A 27,017-nucleotide genomic window follows, 5' to 3' on the forward strand; every position below is an offset into this window, starting at 1 on the left:
CTTTCATTAATAAGTTTGCAGTTACATTATTTGAACTGTATTTGAATGGGTAGTACAACAGAGGTTTCAGCTGTTTTATACAGACAAAAAGTGGTATCTGATCATGCAATGTTTTTTTCTAACTGGAAGTATTTCACAGAGTAACAATACAGATTATTTTGAAAGTTGGGGTTTTTTTTCCTTAAAATATTACACGAGGGAAGAAGTCCTCTTTATACTTTGGATGTTTTGGTAAAATAGCTTTAAATGAAGTATTTGATCTGTTCATACTGAAAGATAAACTTCTATCATCACATACATTGAATCACTATATTGGTATCAGGGTCTTTCTGAAACTGGGTAATTTGACACCAAAAGATACTCTAAGTCAGAAATTAGGAAAGGGAAATTAAGAGACACTTCTGGAGTTCCTGAGTATATCAACACATCTATGCATAACGGGGAACTCTGAAGTGAGGAAATAGCAGTTGTTGGTGTATTTGTTTGTCTTTGCTTTATAAGTCTGTCTGATTTTCCTCTCTGCTTCCCCTTCCTTGCTGTCCTTGCTCTTTTTGGCTTTGCTGCTTTTCCAAAATATTTCTAAGGAAAGTGTATCAGCATGCATTTTACTGATGGGTATAAATTACAACTTGATTTAAACTCCGTACGTGTTGGAAACGTACTGCACAATTGCATAACGTGTTACTCTTCTGCCTTTGTACTTGAGCACTCTACTATTAATAGTTTCATCGTCAAGTTTAATTAAGTCCTTGTGTTTGCTTTTCTATACTAGTAGTAGTTGGAAAAGACCGGTCCTAACAATGATCTCTGTGGTGCACCATCAGATTTCAGCTGGCTTATTCTCCTGCTTAGTCACTCATATAGCATTTGAGGAGTATTTTCTCTTTAGCTTAAATGCTCTATCACATATAACTCCTCTTTCGCCTCTTTTCTTCAGTACTGCTTTTTTCACGTGTTTCCCAAAGTTACTAATGTTGTGCTATGGCCAGTGTGCCCTTTGCTATAACAAGTGTTGGTGTGCAGCTGAAACATGTTTACGGTGATGAGTAGGCTTCAGGTGCTTGTGGCTCTTTCTCCTACTGAGTAATTAGGTGCTGTGTCTTCATGTTACAGAGTGGTCAAGTACTTTGAGTGCTGCCACTTAGACTCAATGTGGACAGTGAAAATGCATTTCTCCACTATGGACACAAAGCAGACAGCTCCGCTGTCAACTCGGAGATGTGCGTCTGTGTCAGCACTTGAAGTGTAAACTTGTTACTCACATTGAAAACTCTTTTGTCAGAGCTGTTTAAAAAAAAAAAAAAAAGATAAATAGCCTAATCATCTATTCAGGATTCATGTACCCTTCAGATACAGCTGTCCTGCTAAGTTCTCATCTTCATGTTGTTTGCCGTTTCTTTTCAAAGCTCTCCAGTACTTGGAGGGCTTGCAGCTAAACAATAGTTCTGGCATTCTCTGAGCATCTGTGCTAGAGAATTAAACGTTGCAGGGCAAGGGAAGGAGCACAAAAATTGTGAGCACTGTACAAGTATTTCCGACTTTCAGAGCCTAAACAAATATGGTACGACCTTACCAGTCAGTCCTGCATTCATTCCCTATCTGCCTGTACATTTTGGTTGGCTGCAAAATTAAAAACGTGATTTGGGGAGAGGGCCCTTATGTTCCCTAGCATGCGCTCTGCGGGGAAAAGAAAAGATGTGCATGCACACTTAGAGAAACTCCCCCTGGCAAGATACCTTGTTTTAGAGTATCCCGGTTTCTTTATCTGAAGATAAAGATCAATGAAGATTTTTCCTTGTTTTAGAGTATCCCAGTTTCTTTATCTGAAGATAAAGATCAATGAAGATTTTTCCTTGCAGGTGTAATGCTGGTAGCTAGCACTAAAGCTGCTATTCCCTGAAACAGGTTGTCTTTTGAGCGTGGTACACATGAAACGCTACCGCTTCCCAGTCGCATCTGCTTGGAGTGCTCTATTAATCTATTAACCATGGCTTACCCCACCCTGCTAATGCTGATCATAGCTTACCTCCTCAATGGGGTAAGTGTAATGCTTTGTGCTGGTGACTCTCAGCTGAGGTACTATAAGCATTATACACGCAAGAGAGGCTCTCAAGTACCACATAAAGTTTACCATCTTTTGCAAGACCATAAAGAGAGAGAGAGAAAGGAGGGGAAGGAGGTTGCCTCCAATTTGGCACTGCAGCTGAACTGAAAATGTCGGTTTGCTTGATTTAGAAGGTGGAGAGGGACTTAATGTAGCTATAACCCTTCACAGTTCATGGAGAAGTCTTCCTTTCCTTTGGAAGAGACTCAGTTGGGTATTGCTGCCTCACCGGAGGGCTTTGTGAGAGTTAACCTTATTAGCAGAAGCAGCTCAGATGCCCTTGATGACAGGCAGAGGTACGTGGGTGGCGGTGGTGACTGATGGAGCTGAGCGATGCTGAGACACTGCTGAGGGTGGAAATCACCTGCTCAGTCAGCCTTCCCTGCTGCAGATCTCCAAGGAAAGACAGAAGTGTCCGCAGCCTGCTACTTACTTCTGTTGGGGAAAACGAATGGCTGTATGGTTGAGTTGCAGTTTCTTTCATGGTAGGCTAATCTGATAGTATTATGTAAGTCTCTTTCTGTTGGATTAGTATAATTTTAAAAAGGAAAGCAGTCAAACAAATAGTAAAAGCAGTTGGATCTTAATATATTGTATTTGCAGAGTTGAGTAGCGAATACCAAACTTTTAAAATAGAAAAAAAAAATGCCTGTGTCAGAAACGTACCAAGACATCATATTACTCTGATGTCAACATAATGCCTTTTCCTTATTCCTATCCCCTGCTTCCATTAAACTTCATCTTTTGAATGCAGTTCTCAGAAGATGGCACAGAGAATTCCCCCATGCTTGCCCTCTTGTGCCAATAAATACTAGAAAATTGGTCCCTGAGGGTTACTTGAGCATTTCTGTGCCCAGTTTGGACCTGTTTTGCAGGGTTCTTGGGGCAAAAATTTCACTCCTCGCAGAAGGAGCTGGCTGAGAAGAGCTGGTGCAGAAGGCTGGGAGTGAGGAGGAATACAGGGTGTCTGGCACCACTGATGACTGTCATCATCCTTCTGGAAAAAATGAAAGGACTTTTTTTGTTTTTTCCCTTTGATTCTAAAACGTCCGTCTTTGTAGTTAAAACTGTCCATAATTCATGCTAATGAGTAGTTGTTTTGTGATCCCACTAAGCCAGGGCCAATAAAGGGTTGAGTATAGATGCTTTATTGGCGATTCCATCATCTCTCTGCATACCTTCTGCGTGTGTGTGTGTATATCTATATATATATGTATTGTAAAGGGCAATGTGTGTCACCTTATGATGTAAAAAAGATGGAGAAATGTAATGGTTAGGTAATGGGATAAGTACTTGTTCTGAAGCGAGTCTGAAAAATCACTGCATGCGGAGATATCGTGCCAAGTGTCCCAAAAAGAGTAGATTTAGGATAGTAATTAACTGCTGGTTGAGTAAGAATTACAAGATCACAAAACAAATTACTGTTATTAGCAGAAGTATTTGTTCTCACGTCAAGCTGTCATCCTGCTTCACTGTTTAACCTGATTCTGCCATGTGAGAAAAAAATGATGTCAGATACTTTATTAAGTGTGAGTTTGTGATTTACTTCAGGGTTGTTTTTTCAGTGTAATTGTCTCCTGAAATAATTTTTTGACCCCACCCACTTCAAATCAAACCTACAAAAGCAAGGGAACTTAAAAAAACTAAAGGGCTTTTCTGGCTTTGAAGATGCTGTATGAATGAATGCTGGATCTGAAACTGTAGGACCTGTGGGAGAATATTACTGGATATAAATGTGTTAGCCCATACAGAGCTGACTTATAACAGCTTGTTGCTGCAGTTCTACGGGTTAAAGCCCAGTAAATAACCTTTGATTTACACCTCTCCTCTGCTTTTAAAACAGGAGTTTAGAGAGAGTAGTAAAATGGTGTGGCTTGCGGGTCCCAGGCATGAAATAGCCCCTTTGATTGCAGCTTAAGTGTGATCTGCATGTACAGCGTTTAATAACAAACAACTAATTGTCGAGCTACGTGCTGAATACTACAACAGCAACAATAAGAAGGTTATTTGGTGTATAACTGGCACTTACTCTAGATGCCTGCTGGTTGATAACTTCCTTGCAGTCTTGAGCAACGTCAAAGATTTCTGGAGCCTGACATCCTAATAAACCGTGGATGGGACCAATCTGTAAAGTCATGTGATTTTAAAAAATGTATTGGTCTTCTGATAACACTTCTATATTGAATTGTGATAGATCAGGACATCCTTCAAACAGGTGGTTGTAGTTGGGAGAAAAAAGTAAAAGACTGAAAAAATAAAGCTACGTAGCTCAGAAGAAGAGGAGAGAGGTGATCTACTTGTCTTCCCTGGTCCCCTTTGTTTTAATAGGTCAGCCTCATGCTGTAACATCATAGTTGACCCATTGCCAAAATAAGATTAAACAGCCTTAGCCTTAAGGGCATCGGAAGCATGAACTGGCTTTGGGGAATGGCGTAATTCAAATATGAAAAATACTGTGGAAAAATCATCTTTCTTTAGCTTCCAGGTCCACAGCCAGGGCATGTTTAAAAACACTTGCAGAATGTCTTTTTATTTAGAAAGAAGCCTAAAATTCATTACTCTCTTCAGTGAAGAAGCGCTAAAGCAAAAATTCTGTCATGGGCTAAAGATCAGAAATTCAAATACCAGAATTTTCCAAAAGTCAATGATACATGCTTTGCCAGTGAAACATAGATAACTCTTAATCCCAGTCAACTTTTATAATTAAATCTTCTTGGATATCAAAATGTATTTTATGTCCATGTACTTCAGAGTTACTTTTCAGTCCCAGCCTCTCCAGAGCTAATGTTAGCAGTAATTTTGTTTTTTTAGTCTTTTGGGTTTTGTTGCTGTTTGGTTTGTGCTGTGAGGTGGTTTTGTTTGTTTTTTGTTTTTTTGTTTATTTTAATGAAGCAGTAGCTTTTGCCAACCTTACAAGGTGAGCATCAATAAGAAGATGGTTAGCCATGTAGCATTCAAGCCTGTAAAATGAATCATAAGCGGAAATATTTTTCTTCCTGTACCAGGCAGTTCAGGCTTCTAGCCTGAAAGCCAGCCAGGTAGCCAAAAGGCAAGCAATGGCTTTTTACTTCCTTCTGGTCCATGAGCTTGAGTAGCTATTTAGAGTTGCGGTAATGCCTACATTTGTCTACTGCCTGACTTTGCAGTTTCTCTGGAACTGTGAACTTTCTGAAAAGCTGATTGCTTTTTAAATAAAGCTGAGTATCTCTGTGAAGATGTGCATGTTGTGGGGGAGAGAATCACTGCTTCCCCCCCCCCATAAGCAAGGGCCAGAAGACTCTGCTTGCACTTCTCTGCAGCAGTGCGAATGCCTAAGGGCATGGTCAGCACTGTCTGGCTGTCCCGCAGTGCAGGATTGCTCAGACCTTGGAGATCAAACCCAGAGCCACTGTTGCAGGACGAGTTGTTGTGGAGTTGAACTGAACCGAGCAGAGAGGGTTGATGTACCTTGGGGTACCTTGCCTAGCCCTCTGCTGCCAGTTTAGCATGACACAGATCTCCCAGAGATCCTGTGCCTTCTCTGCCAGTCCTATATGAATGTCTTAGATGTCCAAGAGCATCTCAGATAGCACTAGCTGACCAAGCGTAGGCAAGTGAAGCAGGTCTTCCAGCCTACGTGTAATGGGGGAGAGGATATGGTGTGGTCTAAATCACTGCTCTGTCCACTGCGGTTTGTAATAATAATGTGTTGGACCCTGCTGGTAAACCTGGCCCTTGACAACTTTGTGCAGATTTGGGTGAGGGGAGGGGAATTTAAGGGTTTTTTTCCATGCAACATAAAGTCATCTCACAAGTTCATAAACTGATTTTGTGAAGTAATGAAGAATGAAACTTGATTGGTGATCATAACATTGAAATAAAACCAAACCTCAAAACTTAAAAGACTGTTGACTGCTTCTCTCGGAGTTTACTTCTCTCACTGCCCGTGGCTGCATTCAAAGGCTTCCCAGCTGGTGGTGGCTACTCTGGAGTCCCTTTCTAGGAGTTCATAGGAGAGGATCTGTCTCTGCCCTGCCCTCTGCAGGTGACAGTCATTTAGCCTTGCCCAACTCTGAGTCCCAGTTCAAGGCAATTTGTCACTCTGTTCTGTACAGGGTCAGCATAGTAATGGTGGCAGTGGTGATGCAGCAGCAGAAAGTATTCTTAGCTGATAAGCCCTCTAAATTAAAAAATCATGAGTGTGATTTTCTCTTACAGCATTTTATTATCTTTGTTTATTGCATAACACTGTTGCTGATTAGTTATCATCTTCTATTTTCTATCTGTCATGCATTCCTTAATGGCTTAATTACTTTGTCAGTGTATTTGGCACATGTTCATTCTCCAGTAATAAGGTAGTATTGTGCGTTGAGTTCGTGCATGAGATGTGTAGCTTTAAGTGATTCCCACTTGGCACTTTGTCATTATGTGATGCCCTTTTTGTGGGTGATGCATCTTCCTAAAGATCTCTCTGGCAGTTGTAATTAATTAACCACTAGTACAGGTTGGCTCCTCTTCCAGGTACTGGGTGGAATTATACATGCCTCTGTGTTACATCACCGTGTAGACAGTCAAGCCTACTAAGCTTAGCTTTGATTTAACCAGCGCTCTAAGTCTACATTAGGGGACCACTTCTTCAGTTAACTGGGTATGCTAACTTCAAAAAACTTTCTCATTGGTACATTCTGTAATTCTGCGAATTTTTCATACAGTGAATGAAATAAATGAAGAACAGAATTGCTAGAGAATCCTCAGCAAGAGATTAAGAAAATTTAAAAGGAAAACTCAGCAATATCAGAAATCCTGTTCTTGCTTTAACTTAGCCTTAGATTCCTGGAGATTTCGGGTCTGAATCAGTGTGTACATCTAGCAGCAACAGGCTTATACATTAATGATAACATGCTGGAGTCAGCAGCTTCCTGGAGTTACTTCTGGTTTGTAACACAATCACAGGATTTTGTTCCTCAGTGCCTTGGTACTTTTCTCACCTTCAGACTCTTCCTACTTAATAAGATGATACAACTGTAATTCTTGATATTACTCTATTTAGTCAGTGCTTTTAAAACTGAAAACCAAAGCAGTGTCCTGAAACCCAATATTGTTTTAAAAACTTTTAAAAATAAAACTTGAGGATGGAATAAAGTTAATATTGACAGATCATATAGATTGGAGGAAAATAAGGACAGTCTCTCTTGCAGAACAAAAAAAAATTGTCCTCAACGTGCATGTGGAAGGAGAAATACGGAAACCAATACTTTTCCCCAGTAATCCCTGATGCACAAAAATCCAATGATCTACACAAGTGTTATCTTTCACTTAGATATGACAAAACGTGTATGTATGTATGTTTGTGTGATGGAAATGCGGTATCTTAATGTACCTTTTCTGCGTTCTGTAGGGTTTTTTTTTCAGGTATTATTCTAGATTGCATAAAAAGCAGTAATGTGCTTTAGTCGAGTTTGTAATTCAGAGGTACAGCTTACTCTTATCTCTAAACTTCTTTGAACCAAACACTCATCTTCATTCTTTCCTTCCTCTTTTTTTTTTTTTTTTTTTTTTTTTAGCGGGCAGTTTGCTGTAGTGAAAAAATGCCGTGAGAAAAGCACTGGTCAGCAGTTTGCAGCAAAATTCATCAAGAAAAGGAGAACGAAATCCAGCCGGCGTGGAGTGAGCCGGGAAGATATCGAGCGAGAAGTCGGCATACTAAAAGAGATTCGACATCCTAATGTGATCACGCTGCATGATGTTTATGAGAACAAAACAGATGTCATTCTTATTCTGGAACTGTAAGTAGCTCTAGAGACCCGGGGAGCAGTAACAGAATATTTGTTTGTTTGTTTTTAAAAAAATCGACACTTTCTCTGAGAATCACAGTGATTTAACAGATGTTCCTTACCACCCCAAAAGAAGATAGATAATAGCCTGAGAATTCTTTGTTTTTGAGTCAGAGCTGTAGCTTCTTGATTTCTACACATATTTTTAACTGTAAATGCACTACAAAGGTTAAAAAAAAGCCAGCATATTTATCTGCTTGTTGCTTTAATCACTGTTGGTGTTACGAATCCAGAAGAATAGCCTGGAGCTAAATAAACTGATTTGAAGATAAGAGCAGAGGGAAATAGAGATTCGAAGTGGAGGTTAGTTTAGCAAATTTTACTGTGTTTTATGTTGGTGTAAAGTAAAGTAGCATCATTGAATGCTTTTTCTCTTCTTTTTTTTTTAACCCACATAACAGAGAACAGAACTTTCCCAGTTCTGTCCTGTTGAAAAGTAAACTGAGCTTTCATATCCTTGTTTTAGTTCCCATTTTTCATCCAAGGTTATTGCTAATGGATTGAGGTAAATATTTCGGCAGAGAATACTTCTGCATTGTTTCAAATCTGGCTTCAAGTTCCTCAAAGGTTGCAAGTTTAGAAGTTAAGCATTACTCACCCGTTACAGTTTGGCAGTGTCTGCTGGTGGGACGTGCATGCCTTTGCATAGTTTGCATGCCTGACACTGTATTATTGCCACACTTGCTCTGTATCAGTTAAACGTGCTTTAGAATAGGGATTTTGTGCAAGCAAATTATTTGATACCAGAATCTTGGGCAGCGCTTGCATCTTTTCCTTGGCTGTTTGTGTGATTTTTCTTATGTAGCTTATGTCTTCCTGCTTACTAGCTTTGGTAAATGGTATTTCCACTTACCTATAAGGATACTTTAGTGTTGCATGCTTTCAGTAACATATGTGTAGATTTACAGTATAGATATAAAAAGAAAACTGGGAAGTAGCTTTTGGAGTTTCACCTTTTCTATGGTATATAGGTGCATGATACTGCTTTGTTGTGTTAGAACATACTTCTACACTTCCAGTCCAGCATGTGGTGGTTTACTGTAGTACTTGTTGTAGTCTGGGTTAGGTTTTTAGTTCCAGAAGTATACACTTGCATTAGTTTGTCAACTTCGGATAATTTAAGCAAGTATTTTTTTTTAAAAAAAGCTAAATTATAGAATCATTAAGGTTGGAAAAGACCTCCTGAGATCATCAAGTCCAACTGTTAACCTAACTGCCAGGTCCACCTCTAAACCATGTCCCTCTATGAAGTAAAACTTCCTTATATTCCTGTCAGAATATCTACTACTCTTGGGTTGTGTTCAGAACTCTTCAAATGCGTCGTGAATACACAGCAAAGTTAGCATGGTGCTTCCTCCTCTCCCCACGTGGTACTAGCTCTCACGTTCTTCCTCTCTATAACCTTACTGTCAGTGTACCGTTGCTTCTGCAGTGCTTGCTTTCTGCTCTGTAATCTGTCCAGGTGAAATCGGGCCAGTGTCTGGGCTTCAGAGCTCTGAGGAAGACTTGGTAACCACGGACAGTGATTCTGCTCCCCCTCTTTCTACATGGGATGGAAGCTCTTTTGGCAGCAAGGCTGCTGTGTGTGCCTGTGCGTACCCACTAATGTTCATTGAATGGAAGCATATACTGCTTCTGACAATGTGTGTTAATATTTCGTAAGCTTGATAGTGCGAAGCTCATCAAACTATTTGCCTTGCAGTTTAGCAAATTGCTTTGCCTAGTTAACAACCCCCACATAGTTTCAGTTGGAGGCTTTTTTTTTTTTTTTCACTTTTTCAAACTGCTATGTGAGTCTTTCAAGTTGAAGAAGTGCTATTTCGGGTATTACAAAGGTAATGCATTTATTTAGTTAGAGGGTCAAAGAGGAAAAGATAACACGTTAGCGATCCCTTTGTAAACCGAATGTACTAATTGCTGTAAAGTTTTGTAATTCTCAAAATCACTATATTATGTAAAACTATTGAAAAGGCAAAAGATTGTCATTTTAATTGCATCCTTAGACACTTAAATATGTAATCCCTTTCTTCTAATGCTCTAATATTCGCATTTTGCCTAGGGACCTACTCACCCGACATTCTTTGTTCTTAAAGAACAATTTCAAACAAACAGAAACAAAGCTGAAAGCTCAATAAATAACCTGTTCTGCTGTCCTCAGAATCCATCTTAAGTGACCGTTTTCCTGTTTGATAGAACACGGCACTCTTCTTGGGACATGTGTGCCTTTGTGACTACAACATGAGACAATATGCCACATACAGACAGGATTCTGTGTAACTTAATTTTTCTAGAATTTAGAGAGAAACTAAAAAGCAACATTCCAGCTATGTATGAGAAATTCATAACGAAAACAAACAAACAAAAAAAACAGAAGAAACACTGATTTTGTGTTAGTAAGTAAGTGTAATAATGCAAACAGTGACGCGGAAAAGTATCTCTGGTTTCTGTTCTTGGTAGAAGCTGCAGTCCATGGACGTCAAGCCACTACAGCTACTCTTTTGGCGGCTGACAGTAGATGTTAATGTGCGCGGTCTCAGGGCAATACCGTCTGTTGCCTGTTCGCTATTGATTTTTTTAATCTCCTGGTTCAGCAAGAGATCTGCAGTATTGCATGCAGCCTCCTAAATATTTTTCTGCATTATCAGTCAGCTGCTTCTCAGAGGTGAGCAACTGACTGTAGAAGTTTTCATTCCATGCCCGCACAGCGAATATTATGTCAGCCAGCAAAGTATTCAAGGTGGCTATTTGTATGCAGAAGTATGTGGGCAGTTTATTAATTATTGCAGTGGCAAGGTCCTCACAACACTGAATGCAAAACAGAGCTGCATATCAAGAACTTTATCCACGTAGGTGTTTGGAGGTTTTACTCTCAACTACCTTATGGCAGGAAACTGACCTACCAAAAAAAATTTACAAAACATTTAATTTCTGAAACTTTTAAAATCAAATGCTTCCTTAAAAGATTCAGCAGTCGCACACAAGCATGAGATATCCTTGAAGAGCCTTACTTTATTACAGTCTTTTGGTATATTTAGAGAAATTGTGTATATTTTCATATTTCTAGGTCTCACTTAGTGGCAAGTGTCTCCTTGATTTGGAAATAACCTTTGAAATGCCAACTCTGTGGACTCTTCCATCATCTTGTAAGGAGTGCTGTGCATATTACTTAAGAACTCGAAGACACTGTCTCTTCCTCATCTAACTTAAAACTGTAGTAGTTTTTTTTTTCTCCTGTGACACAAATAATTGAATTAGTCAGAATTTTATAATACCTTTTTCTATCCAGCTGCAGCAAATAGTCTCTGTTATATGTTAGCAATACGAAGCTATTTCCAGTGACCTCTGCCGAAGCTGTCATTTTAACAGACTTCACAGACTAGAAAACACAGATGTCTCTGTTGCACAGTGAGAATCATTTTCTTTCCTCAGGCACGTTTTGCACCTACTTGGTTCCCCTTTTGCTGGCCTGCTGGTAACCTTGGATGCATAATCTGTCTATTTTGTGTTTCCTTCCACTTTGTCATGTCTTCATTTAGACTGCAGACCTACAAAATATACTCAGTCTGTGATGCTTTGTAGAGCCTTGGTTATCGTTTCTGGGTACAACTGCAAAGAATAAATACGCTTATCCTGAATTATATAGTAGTTCCTTAGAATGCTCAGGAGTAATGCAGATGGTCTCGCCTTTTAAAATAGCTTGATAGCAATAGCTAACTCTTTTCACTGGGAAGCTATGGATGGAGTTACGTATTAATACTTTTCTCTGCAAAAAAACATAACTTCATTTCTAAATTATAAATCTTAATTTAAGACCTTTAGCTCTTGTAGCATAGTTCTGAGTGACAAATATCTGTTTTTAAAATTCAAAAAAGGAAAAGAAAGCTTTGGAAGTCTTAGCTCAGAGAGGAATGACATTAACTTACAAGTGATTGTGCATTAAATACTAGGTTCTACACTTTTTTAAAAAGTTAGTTCCTGTATACTTTCTTTACAATTTAGTCCTGTGCATCCCAGTGTGTCAGAAAGAGTTGCCACCTTATTGGTACCTTCATAACATTCACCAAAACAGAACAGAGCAAGGAGAGGGCAATAGATCCATGTATAAAAATTCTGATGATGTCAAGAGTTGCTCATTGAAGAGTAAATAAGAGCAAATAGCAATAAGCTCTTTAAATTCCTCTTCTGTCTTATTGGGGAGTTAATTTACCGTGTTAGATGTATAATAGCTTGGCTTCCAGAGAAGCTTGAAGTTTGCACAGAGTTTCTTTAGTTTTTAGTTGTCTTTTGATAGAAATAGCTCAGAGGTTTTTGTTAATTTTACCTGTAAGTCGTAAGAAAGTTGTTCTTGAGTGGCCTTGTACTGAATTTCGAGAGGAGGATTGAATCGTTGGTGCTTACTGTGATGTAACAGCAGGTAAGCAAGCTCTGCACCGCTAATTTGTAGATGTTGTACCACCTTTTGACTTCAAAATCCTGAATTGTAGGCCCACAGATAGATGCACGGAAGATGTGTAGACAGGTAAGAATGAAGGCTTGACAGGGCTGAAAAGAAAGGAGCTAGAGCCAGTGCGGCTCTGCAGTGCACCAAGCGCGCCTGGGAGGGAGAGCACTTGGCTTCTGGGCTCTGCAGTCCCTGAGCAAAATGCATGGCACTCTTGTATGCTGAACCTCAATGCTCTTCATACGTAAAATTTGAATGTCTGAGGCAGGATCAAAATACTAAGGCACTGCGCTGGGCCAGAAAGTCGGCAACCACGTGTGTTATCCAGACTCTGGGCACTTAAGGAAATAAAGTGATGAAAACGTAAATACCAGCCAGGTTTGGGTGCAGGAAAGATTCATAGGAGTGTTCAGGTCTCCCTCTTCGTGGGACTTAACTGCTTAAATCTTAGTCTGGGTTTTGGTGCCTGTGTTCTTCTAGCTGGCCGTTCTCAGGCCAATGCTTCTTCTTCAAAATAATTGAAGAATTTAGGCACACTAAAGAGAGGATTTCATGACAGTTGGTGTCTCTAATAGAAGCTGGACAAATGAAAATAATAAGGCATAGTGATGCAGTAACATGCCTTGACTTTTCTGGTAGCTAGATAAAGAAAAGAAACTAAGTACAATGTTGTTCAGTGGGTAGGTAACGTGACAAGCTAGCAGCCCTGTTCTGCTCTTTCAAAATATTTAGTACTTTATACTTCTGAGGGCTGGGTTGGTAACTGCACAATTCGTAAGGGCTGTGAAATGAAGTGGATGTAAAACTCCTTAACCTTAAATAAAACAGAAGTAGCAATATTTCAGTCTAGTCTTAGGCTGACAACTTCTGTTTTGAAATAATTCAAGGAGCCATACAAGAGACACATGACCACAGAATGCTTAGGGAAAACATTTCTTCTGTAAGTTGGCAGAAGAAATTTTTCCATTAGAGAAGAATTCAGCTAATTTATCAAATTGAATCTTCTTTAAAAAATTGAATAAATTGGTTCTGGAATTCTTCATTAACTTTACTAGATTATGTTGTTTAGAAATCTAAGCAAGGTAAACTAAACCTTGTAAGCTGCAACTTAGTAGGTTGAGTTTCTTCAAACAAAGGGTTTGGGCTTAGGTTTTGGAGTTGGTTTGTGTTTTTTTAACTTTGCCAGAAATCCTTAGATAATCATTAATTATCATTTAGGTGCTATTACAATATGAGCAATGTGATCAACATGGCATGTGACTGCGTCATTATGAGGTGACCATGCTGACTTTGAAGGTTAATTGGCTCTTAGTTCCCTGTGTGGGTTCCCATAATGACTTCCTCTGACATCTTGTGATCCGTTCCATTCCATAGTTAAAGAAAGCCTGGCAACTTGCAAAAGCACTATCCAGAAATCCTTTTTGCACAGGTGTGATGTATTTTCTTTCCCAGAGGGAGATGTGTGGGTTGCAACCTTCCTTCAGGAAGGCTGGGAAATGGTTTTACCACTATTGCATTTTATAAGAAAGAATGCAGTTGACCTGAAGCTTTATTTCACTTGTATCAGTCCGGGAAAGCTAGCACCTCTACCTAGAAATATTGGGGAGGCAACACATAACAGCTTTGCTCTTAGTGAAAATGTTTATACAAAATATTTCTAAAAAGGTGTGCTCTGCTGCTCAGAAACAATATAAAATGTAGTCATGTTACAACAGTGAAGATAGATTTGCTCAGCCCTTATGGCTTTCTGTGTTAAAACACAATCAGTAATATAACCTGTCCTTTAGAATTAAGATGTGACCTCCATCAATCACAAATTCTTATTTTATTGAGCGAAATACTTGAACAACCTATTACGACTGCAAAATTGTGACTTAGTGTAAAGGTAAACAGAAAGGTGTTATACAGGAACATAAAAGAATTAATGCTTTATAGGAAAACAGTATGTGAAGGTGAACATAGAGGCTTTGCAGCCATAAAGGAATTTAGCTGTGACTTGACTGTAATCAAGTTCCTCTGTTAATCTGAAGGGGTATAGGTTGTTGCCCATTGGTTACTTGCTAGCACTTTGGAGATCAGAGTTGTGTTAGGGCACAGATGAACTACTCAGAAAGCTGTCTGGTAATTCCTACCAGCAAACAGAGGAATTGAACGGAGAGAAGCTCTGCACTTCCAGAGGATACAAGGTACAGATACTCTACGGGAAGAAACACAAGTGCTTGGTGAACCTCTTGCCTGTGCTCCCTTCAGGAAGCAGTCTGTATCCACGCGGTGGTTGGCAGCAGTCTCTTAGACGCTGCCTCTGCAGAGCCCCAAAGGCAATCTGGGAGGGAGTTTGCGTGGCCCTGGAAACCCGCACAATGATCTGGTTTCAGCCAGATTTCAACAGGGTGTTCGTGCACCAGCAACCCCAAAGCTAACTTAGAAACAAGGCTGGGGCATTGTAATGGAGGCAGAACCAGTGTACTTCTTGGGAGAAGCTAACATTCAAAAAGAGCAGTCATAGGGGCTGATGCATGGAGTTGTCTGCACCTTTTCCTTTAGATTGACTGCCTCTGTGTGTGGGACGGGATATGCACAGGTCCATTGGTGGAATGGGGCTTTCCGCTTGGCTTCTGGCTGCGCCTCTGAAGGTGACCATGGGATAGTAAAATGTGCGGTGTTTATTTACCGTGGGACTGTGTTATCCTGCCTGAGGCACAGGGCTAGACTTAAGAATCCAACAGCATTTTAGAAGATTTGTGAAGACTGCAATAGCTTACGTAGCCCGTGTCTTTACTGGCTTGTTCTGACCCGTTTCTTGATCTGTGATAACTGGAAGTCCAGTCAAGATCATCTGGTGATTCTAGGTAACTATCTGGTTATGAAATCTGTGAAAGCAGACTCTGCTGATAGAGCTGGGGACTCTGTAATCCAGTGAATTAATTGTGGAAGTGAAACTTGTAATGGATGTTGAGTGTGGACCTGTATTAACCCTCTATGACTTGTTTGAATTAATTGCCTTGCAGTGATACCGTGGTGTTCTGTGGTGGTACAGCTTAATATCAGACTGGCCAGAGTCAGTAGGAAGGTAGGGAATAAGCAGTCTTCTGACGAGCATGAAGAGGAAGCTAAGAAACACGACCTGCATTACTGAGCTCCCGTGGGGACGTGGGTTGCAGCCCTTCACGCATGGGAAGGGCCCCTGGAGGCCACCTGAAGCAGAGGGACCTTTCCGGAAAGCTGGGCTTTTCTGAGCTTCCAGGTCATCTTGTGTGTGCTAGTTTAACGTTTTACTCATCGTTGCTATAAAAGCCCATTTCTCTCATGCCTTATGTCCCTGCCGGTAAAAGTAAGCAGCAGGAGAAGCTGGCTGGGCACCGTACTTGCCAGCGATAGCAGCGGCCAAAGGGACAACACGGGGTACTGAGCTCACCCCCCGCAGCTGAGGAGTTACCAACAGGAGAAGTCGCAATGGCCTGCTCTCTGAGGTGAATCCGTGTAAGATCTCACCCTAGGCATTCAAGGTGAGGTGATTAACGCGAAGGGGCACACTAAAATCCTGCAGACCAGAGGTACAGCTGCTTCTGGAACAAAGCTTTGAGTGCTTACATCCAGTCCCTCCTCACTCACCTATTGCTTAAGCAAGGGCTGCCAAGTCACTTAGGGTGACAGTACTTAAGCATCTAAAGAAACACACACCACTTCGGAAAAATCTACCACTTCTGCTAATTAACTTCCAATTTTAAGGGGAAAAAAAAAATGTAATTTTTTTTTTTTTCCCCCGTTAGCTTCTCTGGACCTCAACTTCAAGGCTTGCAAGCACTAGGTATATTACCTGTGAAATACAGGTAACATTTCATTTCACACTATTATAAGGCTGTCATGGTTTAACCCCAGCCGGCAACTAAGCCCCACACAGCCGCTCGCTCACTCCTTCCCTGTGGGATGGGGGAGAGAATCGGAAGGGTAAAAGTGAGAAAACTCGTGGGCTGAGATAAAGACAGTTTAATAGGTAAAGCAAAAGCCGTGCACACAAGCAAAGCAAAACAAGGAATTGATTCACTCCTTCCCATGGGCAGGCAGGTGTTCAGCCATCCCCATGAAAGCAGGGCTCCATCACATGCAATGGTTACTTGGGAAGACAAACGGCATCACTCCGAGCATCCTCCCCCTTCCTCCTCCTTCCCCCAGCTTTATATGCTGAGCATGATGTCATATGGTATGGAACAGCCCTTTGGTCAGTTGGGGTCAGCTGTCCCAGCTGTGCCCCCTCCCAGCTTCTTGTGCTCCCCCAGCCTGCTCGCTGGTGGGGTGGGGTGAGAAGCAGAAAAGGCCTTGACTCTGTGTAAGCACCGCTCAGCAATAACTAAAACATCCCTGAATTATCAACACTGTTTTCACCACAAATCCAAAACACAGCCCCATACTAGCTACTATGAAGAAAATTAACTCTGTCCCAGTCAAAACCACACAAAGGCCCATGATATATACAGTCATAAAAGAAATATCACTAGAACTAACCTGTGGCAAAGGCAGGAACATAGTACTCAGCAGTGCTAGAGAAGAGCTGTATGCAATCTCATGCAATTAACTATTCACAAACAGTTGGACTCAGTGATCTTAAGGGTCTTTTCCAACCTTAACGATTCTGTGTGACATCTTTCAGACGCATAAAAATGCATGTACATCAAAGTTGTAATTTCATGCAGTCTAAACTTCCAGAATGTGAAATTGCACAAAATGGAATTATTGCACACAAGATGAAGAGGCTCTTTCCATTTTACACAAATAGTTATGTTTCTTTGTTAGATATCTCGAAAACAAGTAAACCTTGGGAATTAAGTCTTTCTTTTGGATCTAAAAGGAACATGCGTAATCAATGCTGCTGTTCATAGATGACTAGTAGGTTTCACAGAGAGTGCGTATCTTTAAAATGCCAACAGGAATAAGAGCGAGCTGTAACAGCCATGAAACACACCCATACCTGTGTGACACTGTCATAGCCTGCTTTAGACTGCAGAGTGGGCAGCACAGTGTTACAAGCTGGCATTGCTGAAAATGCATGCTCAGAGTACTTGTGTTGCATTTGTGACTGCTGATGAATGCTTCAGGCATCAGCAGGCACGTTCACTGTTTCACAGGGCGGGTGATCTACATGAAAAGCAGACTGGATAACGGTGTGTTTGGTGCAGTCTTTCAGCCTCTTCCTCAGCCAAGGGCCCAGCTCTGCTGACTCACCAAAGTGTGATGGTTAGCCCAGTGCCAAACCGTGCTGAGTGCATAAAGGTGCTGGGTTTTGCTGTGGCTGCTGCCACGGCTGGGGAGGTAGCGCCGCGTGGCATGGCTGTGCCTCAGTTAACAGCCTCCCCGCAACGGCAGCAAACATCCACTTGGAAATATGTGGAAACCAGTTCCATGTGATGTGTAGGTCCCTTAGCCCAGCAACTGGAAATGAAGAGAAATGCCAGCACTGTGTCGCCATCCAGGTTTCTGTTCATCATCACAAAGTGCCGCAGAGGTACAGACCTTAGCCTGAAAACCTTTTGCTATTTTTTCAGTCAGAAACAAACAATGAGAGAATATGCATGTGTATCCATTTGTAAGATGTTGCTGACCAGCCTCTGTAAAATAATGAACTGTACTTAATCTTTAGGAATTTCATTTTAATGTCTCTACAGCAACAACAACAAAAAAATACTAAAATGACCTCTCTTCCTTCCAGTCTATAATTCTTATATTTAATAGCATTTTGTTTCAATAATTGCTTTCATGCAGAAAATAGTACAACACAAATAATAACCAAAACAATACTCTCATTATTGTCTAGGCAGCTCAGTGAAAGCTCCAAGAACTCATTAAAATACACTTTTCATGCAATTTGCATTACAATAATGCAGATTAAGTCTCTTGAAAAGTAGACATGATAAAGAAGTCAAATGTATTTCCAGAAATTTGCCCAGACTGTTTAGCTATTGTTATATGTTAATCCCATTATTTTTCATAGTCAAAACTTTAAATTGTGAACAGATTATTTTTTTCCCCACAGAAAGGCAACATAAATTAGGGTGTACTTAATATCAATACAATGCAAAATATAGGGGATAATATGACCATCTTTGTGGTCTCTAAGACATTTCTAGGTAATAATGCTGCTTTTATAAACAGGAAAAAAAATGTGCCACAGTGGACAGTCATCTAAGTATATGTCCTTAAGCTGAAAGGAGATTGGTTGGTTTTTAAGAATAGTTGTAGTTCATGTTTCCTATTCACTTCAGTATCTCTTTTTGTGTTGACAATTATCACAACTCTTGCCAGACTGCTGACTGAGCTGAGAAAAGGGTCACCTTCAGTTTATTTCTCTCCCTTGAATGCAAAAATCTAGCTGTGCTTGTGTAGCCTCCTCACTTCTTACCTCTCTTCTTTCTGCTCGTGCAGCTAAAACACTTGCTGGAAATAGTCCTAAGGGCAGCAGTGGCTTTTCCGTGTAGGAAAGGTGTGGTAATGTTAAAAGTACAAATGCAACATATGTGCTGAATGTAATACACTATTTCAAAGAGTAGAATATATTTTCAAAGAGTTGAATGCTTTGAGGAGTTTAGAAACTGAATAGTAGGACAGCTACCAGTAACTATTTCAAAGTAAGCTTTAGATTTTGTATTTTTCAATGGAGTAGTGGAAATCTGATGTTTTACTGGTAGTGTGAGCCAATTCATGTTTTATTTTCTAGATGTCTCATTACATTAGTATGTTTTGAGTATACTTCACACTTAATTTTGTTCTTTTAAATATGCATACAGAGAGTAGGCGGGTTTTACTTCATTTAAATTTAGATACAGCCAACCATGTTTGTTTGGGTTTTTTACACCTTTTTGGTTTGAAAAGAAGACTCTCTTTATTGTATTCTTTTCAGGGGGAGGAGGGGTAGTTACTAACTGTTTCGGCTATTGAATTAAGTAATTCTCATTATCTTTGCTGATGTTGACAACATTTAAAGTATCTGCATCCTTTTCAAGGCTGGTCTGGGAATAGCTACGCTAAAAGGAACCCGTTGGTTGAAGCAAGCTTGTCAATAACTCTGCTTCTGCTCTCCAAGTGTTGCAGGTGGAGAGCTCTTCGACTTCTTAGCTGAGAAAGAATCTCTCACGGAGGAGGAAGCCACAGAATTTCTCAAACAGATACTTAATGGTGTTCAGTATCTCCACTCTCTGCAGATTGCCCACTTTGATCTTAAGGTGTGTTGAGCAAATAAAAACTTCAACAAATGTAAGCAACATCCAGTAAAAGTCCTCTGTAATATCAGCCACAATTATGCCATCGTGCAGATCTTGGCCGTAGTTTTGTTTTGCTGGTATATGTAGACAGGGGAAAGCTCAGCCATTGAAAAGAAATTACTGAACTGTAAATAGTTCCCATCTGTTTTTAATGTAAGATTCTTCATGGAAAATGGCAACTTCTGACGAAATTAAACCATTCTGAGGAAGCAATCTTGAAATAAAAATGATGATTATGATTTTATGGAATGCGAATGGGATCTGGATGAAACATTCTGAACAGGGTGCCTTTTTCCCAACTTTTTTTTTTCTGTTGTATGCATTTTATGTTCACGTGAACATTATTTGTAGGTACTAAATTGAAACAGTACAGAGTTAAGTACAAAGACTCTTGTGAAGCAGACAGCAGATAATTTCCTGTTCTTTTTTGCTTTTGGGGCTTTTTTGTTTCTTTTTAGAAAAACTGTTAATTGCATCCTTTTAGTAATGAAAAGAGAGCTTTTGTATCTAAGCTCAGTTATTGCTTTTTTAATGTTTCGATTTCAGAATGTTTTCCTCCGTAAGATTTTTTTCAGAGGTAGGCAGCTGAACATTCCCTGAAGTCTGCTGAAGTTGGCAGCTATGTCTATAATAGGAAAAGGAAGCATAATTATTATATTTTAATGTGGTTCTGAAAGAGGTGCTGTGTTCTGGGGATGGGGTAGGGAAGGGAATGGTTTTCAGGGTAAGCATACCTTTTCCAGTCTCATCCTCATTACCTACAGTAATATATTTGGTTTTTGTATGACAATCAGCAAGAGCAAAGAATTGTGAATCTAGTAAGAAATATATTTTTTATAATACGAAATGTAAACTTTTGCCAATGTGCTTGTAATAAAGCATCCTTACACTAGATACCAAGAATATGTGAATTAAAGTATGCAGCAAGAATTAAAGTATGCAGAACAATAAAAGTATGCAATAGAAATGTAGGGAGGGAAGGAAGAAAATCACATTTGCACATATCAGCCTCTGTAACTGGGATAGAGAGGTAAAAGACGGTTGATGATGAAGAGCTGTCCGTAATGACTCCAGAAGTCCTTAACAACGTGAGCAGGATGGATGTAGCTCCAGTAAGTCTTCAGAGCACACCATCTTATGGACACGACAGGATATGGAGACTAAGTAGCTGGTTCTGAATGCTAGTTAAAGTGATGGAGTGCAGAGGCAGGCTCCTTTGATGATAATCTTGACATTTCTAGCTTTGTTTTGGTTTTGCAAATCTTTGTGGTAAAATAATCCAAATTTGGTCCATATTCTACAATATAGCTAGAAAAGACATGAGAACCTGCTCTTTATCCTTTTTTGTAAGTATGTTGAGCCTCAAAATCTGGGAGCTGGACCATTCCTAAAGTTTCTCTTGGAGGTCCAAAGGCAACAAGATATGCCTCCCTGATTGCTTGTGCAGTGTGAAAGAAACCTCTTTCAGGGAGTAATGTTAACCAAGCCCAAATACTAGTTTATAGGACTTTGTTCCTTGCAAGCTCCCAGCACTGCTCGAATGGCTGTAGCACAGGGGCTGCGATCTTTACTGAAGACATCGTGCTTCACTTAGGGTCAGTCCACATGAAAACTGCAGCTATTTTATCTACAAGAGGTAGAATCTTGGCACTGGGGAAATCATAGCACTCTGCATCAATGTGAAATCCAAACTTACTGTAGTTAGTTTTTAGCATATGTTATATTGTAATAGGAAAATACAGGATTTTTCTGCTAAAGATGCAATTCAAGAGGCTGAAGGGGAGGTAAAGAGAAGTGTTCAGTGCTGAAGAATGCTGGTATGTGTCTGACATTTTGTACCTATGTATAATCTCTCTTTCTCTCCCCCTTCCTCTTTCTCAAAGCCTGAAAATATAATGTTGTTGGACAGGAATGTGCCAAAGCCTCGAATCAAGATTATTGACTTTGGTTTAGCACACAAAATTGACTTTGGAAACGAATTCAAAAATATCTTTGGAACGCCAGAGTTTGTTGGTGAGAAAACTGTTGTTTCTTCAAACTATTCTTTCTCAGTCTGTGAAACAGTGTATGTGGCATAGCTTGGTTTGGCTGAGTTACAGATGATGTAATTTGTGTGTAATTCATGACATTTTGAAATTTAAATAAGCACTTTGTAGCATTCAGTTCCAACTTAGACTTGCATTAAGGTGTTTCTATCTATCAGTATCTTAGCTTATTATCTCTGACACATATAGGCTCAGAGTGACATAGATCTGTTCTTTGACTAGGTACTGATCTTCCTGCTTTCTCCTTTAGCTCCTGAAATAGTAAATTATGAGCCTCTTGGTCTTGAAGCAGATATGTGGTAAGTTATTGGATCTTACTTGAAATAAACCTCTCATGATTATTCTTATGTTCTAACCTTTTTTTTTTTCTCTCCTCTCTCTCCCTCCATCTGTTTCTCTCCTCTCTCCCTTATCATCTTTTTTTTTTTGTCCCCTTCCTTCACTCCAGGAGCATTGGTGTAATAACTTACATTCTGTAAGTACCAAAATCTATGAGTGGTTCTTGCAAATGCTGTTTTTTAATTCTGATTCTGTCCTCTGGGGTTTTGGTGGTGTCTATACAAGTCAAATGATTTTGATTGCACATCATGATTCAAGTTGAATGATCATAAAAACAATAGTATAATTACTGAAAGAGTGGCCACTAATCGGCATTGAGATAGCATGGGAAGCTTTCTTCAAATCTGTAGGTGATTTTCCACAGCAGCTTTATCTTAATCAATATTCCCTGAAATTAGAGTAAAGCTTTTTGCCCTGTTAGATCACATCTTACTGAAAGTACATTTGCAGTCCTAAAGCGGAAAAGAAAAATATTCACTTTCTGCTGTTAGTTGATCTCAGAGGGTTGAAACAGCAATGTTAAAACATGTAATGAGAGGAATGTTCTGTCTTTCTTGCAGTCTAAGTGGTGCATCACCATTTCTTGGGGAAACCAAACAGGAAACATTAGCAAATGTGTCTGCTGTGAATTATGAATTTGAAGAAGAGTTCTTCAGTAATACCAGTGCCCTAGCTAAAGATTTTATACGAAGGCTTCTAGTCAAGGATCCAAAGTGAGTTGTTTCTCTTGTGTATGCACTGTTGCAGCCTATGTCTCTAGTATTTCAAATTACATGAAATTTTGAGATGTTAGTTTAATAAACATATAGCAGTATGTATTTTTTACTATCTGAAACAGTTCTGTCTTTTATTCTATTAAAGGAAGAGAATGACTATTCAAGATAGTTTGCTGCATCCTTGGATCAAGGTTAGCCTGTAATTCATTCTCTGTTGTCCTGTTTTTAATCATTCTTCACTACATACTTTGCTTTCTGTTTTCAAGTTCCTTAACAAAGAAAATTGGCATAATCCTTTAATATAACTTACTGTTTTGGAAAGCTGTCTGTATGAAAACTAATACGTGCAGAATGTGGACTTCTTTAACATACCCTCTGTATAAGTTAGCAATAGGGAAGTAGCCCACTATTGAGATTAAAGTCATGCTCAGGCAGAGAAGCTACTCTTCAGGGAGCATTGCAGTGACAAAGACACATTCTATGAATCCAGTCCAATTTCCTCTCACATTTTTCATCTTCTAATCTCCTTATTTAGACTGGGCAAAAAAGAGTTATCTCTCTTCTGTCCTTCCTCTTTAGACTGAAGAAAGCAGTTGATGCAGAGCAGTGGTCCACTTCTTCTTTCAGTGTTCCACAGTGTTTAGTTTGGACCAAGCTGTTGTGGTGCTACTAGGTTGAGAGGGAGAAAATGGGACCTATCATTCTTCTTAACGTGTGTAGAAATACCCGCCACGCAATTTTTTCAATTCCATATCAGATTCTGATTGTGAGTAGTAAACCTCTTCAGTGCCATTGATTTCCCGGGTCTTGGGGATGCACAGTGGATATTTGACCCCATTCCACTTCCCAGAGAACCAGTTAGCAGAATATTCATCTGTGACACAGCTGCTCCAGTTCACAGTTCAGCATCCTAGAGCAGACATTTCTACACCAATACACCAAACTACAGATTTGATTGTGCTTTGCTGACTTTTTGGTGGGGTAATCTTAAACAGTTGAAACATGTTGAAATTATCTTTTAAACTGCTGAAGCAAGCATCGTCTAAGTTTGTCTCTCAGGGACCAAGGTCTCCACTCCTGCAGCAAGGCATGTTGTTCTGTACTTTGTTATGTTCCTTTATATCTTAACTTTCTGGTCATTTTCCCCCCACCCCACTGGTCTTATCCTGTTTTCCCCCCTTCCCATCACTACCTTTACCTGCATTTCTCCATAAAAGTGACTTCAAGTATTGGATCATATAATGCAAAATTTGGTATACTTCATTGGTAACTGGTGCTTAGTATTAGCCTATGAGAAAGTTCAAAGGGTGCAGACTTAGAGCTTGCTGCACAGGTAGGTGGGATGTGATTTTTTTGGGTCCCAGCAGCACGTTACACTGAGACTGGAACAAAGTTTGACTGTATTTAAAATCAACCAGGAAATCTTCTCAGAAGACGAGATTTATCTACGAGATGATATCCAATGCCTCCGTCACAGAGGGAGGTGAAGGATAAAACTGAATGTGCTGTTGGCTGTTGGCTTTTTTTGTTTAAAAGGAAAAAACAAATTTTAGTATTGCATGGAATATTCTTAGGTCTGGGTTTTCTTTACAGCATTTTCTCAAGAAATTCCATCTGCTTGTCCCGCTAGGCTGTGGACGTTAAAATTATGTGCCTACAATTACTTTGTTATTACAGTATGATTACAGTATTATTATAATGTAAGTGGAAGCCATGACTGAAGGACAGAGTCTTACATACAGGAAGGTGCTTTATGAAAGTACTGGTTGTAATTATGGGGTATTTTACAACAGCTTTATTTTCCTTTTGCGCATAGCCTAAAGACACCCAGCAAGCACTTAGTAGAAAAGCATCTGCAGTGAATATGGAGAAATTCAAGAAGTTTGCAGCACGACGAAAATGGAAAGTAAGTCATTCAATAAGTCTTCAAAATGTCGGTGACATACAAATGCAGTAGCATTACCTGCTCCAGGGAAACATCAGTGCCTTTAAGAGTGGAGAAGAAGGAAGAAGAAACCCATTCCTCTGTCACTTGGTATAAATTAGCTGCTTGAGTATGGTGGTATGGGAGAAGACTTCTTTATTAATGATCTTGTGTGTGGATTGTTTGTTTTATGCATCTAGCTGTATGCTGTCATCATCTATCTTGGTAATGTTTTCAGAGAAAAGGCACTTCTAAGTGTAGGTACATGTTTTTGTGACAGTAATACCAGTAAATCAAACATCCCTTAAGCAGGCCTAACAGAAGTAATTATTCCAGTAGTTAAGCCAACACTCAACAGAGTAGGAAGGAAAAACCAGTCTCTTTTGCAAACATTTTTGGTCTGAGACTGCCAACCTGTTTAGAAGGTTGGCATCACTTAATCTTTCCAGAAGTGGGGCAAGCTATTTAGCTGAAAGTGTTGACCTACGCAAGGAGAAGTTCATCAAGACAGTTGTCCTTCCTTCTTCAGCGTGCACACTGGGGAGTTCACACTGGTACTAAGCAAGGGCAGGACTCTGTTGTATGAGAAATCTGTTTATCACAAGGAGAGATGAAACATGAGACAACAGAGGTTGCTATTATTAGAAAAGGAGTTTTTTTCATTGCCACAGAGGCCAAGAAATAGTATGATTTTACTAAGCTATGGACCAAAGGCACAAAACATCCAGCTATGCAGTACAGTTTTTTTGCCACAGTTTAGTGTCTGTGTTAGGTGAACATCTACGGTATTTATAAAATCTAAGTACTAGTCTGCTGCCCTAGAATGAAATGCTGTCAGCTAATTTATACTCAGTTTAGGTTTTCTGTGTGTACATACTTTAAAATATGTCATTTAAATGTTTTCAATGTGAGCAAGAGGACGCAATACAAATCTGTTTTGCTTTGTATTTGAACAACTGGGTAAAATAGTAGCAATCCAAAAATATTATGTAGCTTTGCTTAGTGCTTATGAGTAGCCTATTCGGATTATAAATGTCAAAAGAAACTGAAGGTTCAAATGCAATATAAAATGGAGTTAGGGGGTGTTGAGGTCAAACTCCAGTTTGTTTTGCTAATATGACAGTACTCCTTTAAAATCTCTGCAGTAGCATCTTATCACAAGTATTCTGTTTTGATTTTTTTTACATATAGCTTTTTTCTTCTTATTTTTAAAAAGCAATCAGTGCGCTTAATATCCTTGTGCCAAAGATTATCAAGATCTTTCTTGTCCAGAAGTAACATGAGTGTCGCTAGGAGCGATGATACTCTGGTAAGTGTGTACTTACATACCTAGAATGCTTTACTGCATCTGAAACGTAACATTTTCTGAAATGATTCTAACAGAAATATTGGGCTATTGAAAATGTGCGTAATTAATTAATCTCATATGTAGGAAGAAATAGATTTTAAGGCTACAGAGGTCAGTTATCCATAGTCTGATCTTCTGCATGACATAAACCTTGAAATCTAATTTATTAGTTACCATGGCAAGGTTGATAGCTAGTGCCAGAAATTCATCTGTCTTAGTTTTAAAGTTTGATTCAGGAGGATTTTTTTGTACTGTAGCAATTATAATGTGGAGAAGTTGCATCTGAATTTTTCATGGCAGTGTGTAGAGTAATAATACTGCATTTTTTCAACAGAATAGTCAAAACCATTGCGACCCTCTTGGATCCAATAAATGCTAGACAGCAGTATCAGAACAAGCAGTTATTTAAGGAGGAAACTGTAAAGTCGGACGGTATTCAGTTTGTGGTATTATATATGTCTACTAGATTTAAGTAGTCAGGAGCGATTGCTGTATGGTTTGTAATTACAAATGCTTGTAAATCCAAAAACATTCTTACTTAGCTTCCTCTCCAGGTTTTAATACACACTTCACAAATTCCCTGTGATCACCAACATATAGAGCTGGGTAACCTCATCTTTTCTGTGCATTAATAGGATTAAACTTCAAAAATTCTGCAAAGCCCTTTTTATCCATATTAGCTTCCCTGTATCCCTCCTGTGCAACTCCACACTCTTGTTTCCACTTTTCCTCCTCTTATCTTTCTGCTTCCATGTTCTTTGTTGTCTCAGTCTTGCCCTCCTTTCCCTGCCTCCCCCACCTCAGTTGTCAGTATGCCTTTTAATACGGGATCAGCATTTCAGACCTGTGCTGCAGTAGAAAGGACTGTAGCCTAACGTTAGTATTCTAAAAAATCTGAAACCTCAGGAGAGAGGAGGTAAGAGTGATCCAAATATTGGGCTCAGTGAATTTCAGTTCTTTGACGTTTTGGTGCACGGGAGAAAAATAAAGTTACACCTGCAGAGGCGCCTAGGCTCATTACTTATGCTCTAGAC

At 39.6% G+C, this 27,017-nt stretch overlaps 1 protein-coding gene across 1 annotated transcript in view; it reads left to right on the forward strand.

Annotated features, from left to right (window-relative positions):
• DAPK1 (death associated protein kinase 1) overlaps positions 1-27,017 on the forward strand; it is an 89,040-nt gene that overhangs the window by 30,889 nt on the left and 31,134 nt on the right. Inside the window, exons 2-10 of the mRNA XM_082336971.1 lie at positions 7,648-7,869; positions 19,434-19,572; positions 21,495-21,624; positions 21,907-21,955; positions 22,105-22,131; positions 22,556-22,708; positions 22,857-22,902; positions 24,528-24,617; positions 25,852-25,944. Of these exons, the coding sequence (XP_082193097.1) occupies positions 7,648-7,869; positions 19,434-19,572; positions 21,495-21,624; positions 21,907-21,955; positions 22,105-22,131; positions 22,556-22,708; positions 22,857-22,902; positions 24,528-24,617; positions 25,852-25,944 (949 nt within the window). The remainder of the gene's footprint in view (positions 1-7,647; positions 7,870-19,433; positions 19,573-21,494; positions 21,625-21,906; positions 21,956-22,104; positions 22,132-22,555; positions 22,709-22,856; positions 22,903-24,527; positions 24,618-25,851; positions 25,945-27,017) is intronic.

This window comes from Platalea leucorodia (assembly GCF_965183815.1).
Source record: "Platalea leucorodia genome assembly, chromosome: Z".
NCBI lineage: Eukaryota > Metazoa > Chordata > Aves > Pelecaniformes > Threskiornithidae > Platalea > Platalea leucorodia.